This window comes from Coptis chinensis, chromosome 2 (assembly GCF_015680905.1).
Source record: "Coptis chinensis isolate HL-2020 chromosome 2, ASM1568090v1, whole genome shotgun sequence".
Taxonomy (NCBI): Eukaryota; Viridiplantae; Streptophyta; class Magnoliopsida; order Ranunculales; family Ranunculaceae; genus Coptis; species Coptis chinensis.
In genome coordinates, this window is record NC_141457.1 from 6,006,960 (window position 1) to 6,010,327 (window position 3,368).

The window sequence follows — 3,368 nt, forward strand, 5'->3', positions numbered from 1 at the left end:
TGTTGCAAGTTAGAAGGAGATTATGATCAAATAATGTGTTTTTCTATAGTTTGTAATATATTTAATTTCCTTTATCGAAAAAAAATATAATTTTTCTAGTGATTTTCCCGTTTTGATCTTTTTGAGCAGTGGTATTATTGTTCTTTTGTTGTTGACGAGTTGATTTCGTTCTCTTTCTCGAGTTTTAGTATTCAGTACAAAAGGTATTTTCGTTTATTTTTTTGTTTATTATAGTACAACCATTAAACACTTATGTTAGTTCGACAATGATGTTCAGTGTTTGTTATAGAAGACATTGAATAAATTAAATGTTTAATTGTTTGAAATAATATATGCTTGTGCAGGTATATATAAATGTCAGCCATGGGTGAGAACAATACTCCCGTAGCTAGTAGTGATGAAGTTATAAGTCAGAAGAAGCAAAACTCAGGTCCAGTAGCTAGTACTCCTAGTAGTGATGTTATAAGTCAGAAGAAGCAGAAGACAGGTCCAAAGTTTGGGTTAGTTGGACACCATGGACCTCTGCTGTATGGAATGACTTTGCTAAGCAGCTATCAGAGGGAACCAACAAATATAGTGGCACAGGTATTTGCAACTATTGTCATAAACCGGTTACTGCACCTTCATATCATGGAACCAAATAATTATGGAATCATCTTAAGAAATGTAGAGAGTTTCCTAGTTATGAAGGAGACAAAACTCAAACAGCACTTACTTTTAAACAAGGTTAGCCTTCTAATTGGAGGTTTGACCAAGAAAAGTGTCGCAAAGCCCTTGCAGTAATGGTAATTGTCGATGAACTCCCTTTTAGTTTTGTAGAATATGAAGGTTTTAGGTTGTTTTGTGAAGAAGCTCAGCCTAAGTTTCATGTGGTCGGTAGAACAGCCATAACTAAGGATTGCTTAAAGTTGTTTTATGAAGAAGGAATCAAGTTGAAAGAGTGTATGAAGTTGGTGCCTTCTAGGGTATGCATCATAACAGATTTGTGGACTTCAATCCAAAATTTGGGGTACATGGTCTTAACCGCTCACTTTATCGACAAGGAGTGGAAGCTTCACAAAAGGATTATCAATTTTCGAGTGCTTCCACACCCACACACTGGTGAAGCCATTGCCAAGGCCATAGAGGGGTGTCTATTAGAGTGAGGTATAAAAAATTTAATGACCATCACACTTGATAATGCAAAAAATAATTATTCATGTGTTGAGGACTTGAAAAGAAGATTGAACAAGAGAAATGGGTTGCTGTTTGGTGGTGAGTTCTTTCATGTGAGATGTTTTGCGCATGTTATTAATCTTATTGTTGGTGATGGAATTGTGGAGGTTCAAGATACAATCATACACCTTCGTCGAAGTGTCAAGTATGTGAGGAGTAGTCCTTCATGCTCGCAAGTGTTTAAACAGTGTTGTGTGGAGGAGATGATTACTTCTAAGAAGTTATTGTGTTTAGATGTCAAAACAAGATGGAATTCAACCTATTTAATGATAAATGCTGCAATGGATTTTGAGAAGGTCTTCGATAAGTTTGATGAGTGTGATCCAAATTATAGGTTTGATTGTAATGTAAATAAGCAGGGTGTAATGTGGGATATTGATTGGATGAAACTAAAAGCTTTGCACGCTTTTTTAGAAGAATTTTATGATCTAACAAAACGTATTTCCAGTTCCAAATATATTACTTCTAACACGTATTTTGATGAGTTAACACAAGTTAAAGATCTGATCATGGATCATTTAGCTAGTGATGATGTGTTTTTTTGTGATATGGCTAGGAAAATGAATTTAAAGTTTGATAAGTATTGCAAGTTTGAAACTCTAAATCAGATTTTGATTGTTGCAATAGTTTTGGATCCACAGTATAAAATGCAATATGTGGAGTTTTGGTATGACACTTACTTAGTAAGAATTGGTCATGGTGATGATGAGGCAATGGAGAAATTGGTGGAGACATTCTGTGATGAGTTAAAAGCTTTGATGACTCGTCTTTATAACCATTATAAACTAGAATATGTTTCCAATGAAGAAATTGAATCATCTAGCATTTTCAATGATGAGGAGAGTAATCTGATTGGGAAGGTGAATAAGCGTATCTTGTCTAAAGACATGTTTAAGGACAAGTTGAAGAAAAAGAATGCTAATGAAGCTTTAAATGATTTGGATAAGTTCTTGGGTGATAATATTGTAGAAGGGGATGAAAATGTTTTTAATGTATTAGCTTGGTGGAAAGAGATGGTTCCAACTTATCATGCACTTGCTATGATGACACGTGATGTTTTAACCATTCCTATAACATCGGTTGCTTCCAAATGTGCTTTTAGCACGGTCGGTCGAATTCTAGATCCATTTCGAAGCTCTTTGACTCCAAAAGTTGTGGAAAGTTTGGTGTGTGCTCAAGATTGGCTAAGAACCTCATTGTCATCAATTGAGGTTAAAGAAAATCTTGCTGCACTTGAACAAATTGAGGAAGGTATATTGTGCTCAACCTGATTTTGATTTTTGTTCTTGTTCTATTATTGTTTACTAAAACTTATTATGTGTTTTGCTTTGTCATTATAGTTGTTTTACATGAATTGGGATCTTTGTCAATTGGATCAACTACTTGATTATATTTTAGAAGTCATCCTAATTGTGCAGTCATCCTAATTGTAAGTTTTATAACTCGTTTCTTTAATCTCTATATTTACTTTGTATAGTTTTTTATTTTAAGTTCAACATCCATATTTTTTTGGTTTGTAGATTCTTATACAAATTTTGTGTGTTCAGGTGCTACAGTAGTAGGAGTAATATCTATGGAGGTCGTTGGTGCTGCTGGATGCTTTTGATAAATAGGAAGAGTAAATCAATTATACATTGGCTAATGCAACATTGTAATTTTGTGATGGTTTCTTAGACATTGCATTGGCTGAATAGGTTTTAAATTTTTGTACAATATCATACTGCCACAGTAGATATTGAACTTATCCAAAATTGTTCAGGTGGATTTTGATATTGCTTTTGGTATTTTGAAGTTATGTAAAGACTAGCATTCCTGAATGGGTTCTTTCTTTGAATGGTTAACTTCAACTTTAGGTGTAGCTTAAGACTTGGAGCTCTCTTATTATGAATTCTATACAAGACCATTTTTAGTTTTTACTATACCTTCATCCTTGGTGCTCCTTTGTGTTTTTTCTATAGTTGGGCTTCTAGAATTTGTCTTCAAAAAGGTGTTCTTGATTCCTTTTCTGGTGTAAGTTTGGATATTTTATAACTATTTGCTGAGTGCCCACTTTGAGTATACATCATTTTGTTGTTTCTGGATTGGGTGCTACAGGTCCCTCTCAATAGAATGCAATGCTTGCTGTTGGCGGAGGTTTCTGAGAAGTTTCTAAC

General features: G+C 34.2%; 1 protein-coding gene across 1 annotated transcript; it reads left to right on the forward strand.

The window, feature by feature from the left end:
* The first annotated feature begins 1,160 nt into the window (after window positions 1-1,160).
* On the forward strand, window positions 1,161-2,821 carry LOC147514554 (zinc finger BED domain-containing protein RICESLEEPER 1-like). Its single transcript, XM_086592620.1, has 2 exons — window positions 1,161-2,466; window positions 2,763-2,821. Exons 1-2 carry the CDS (start codon window positions 1,161-1,163, stop codon window positions 2,819-2,821), a joined length of 1,365 nt encoding a protein of 454 aa, XP_086448746.1.
* Window positions 2,822-3,368: the final 547 nt, after the last annotated feature.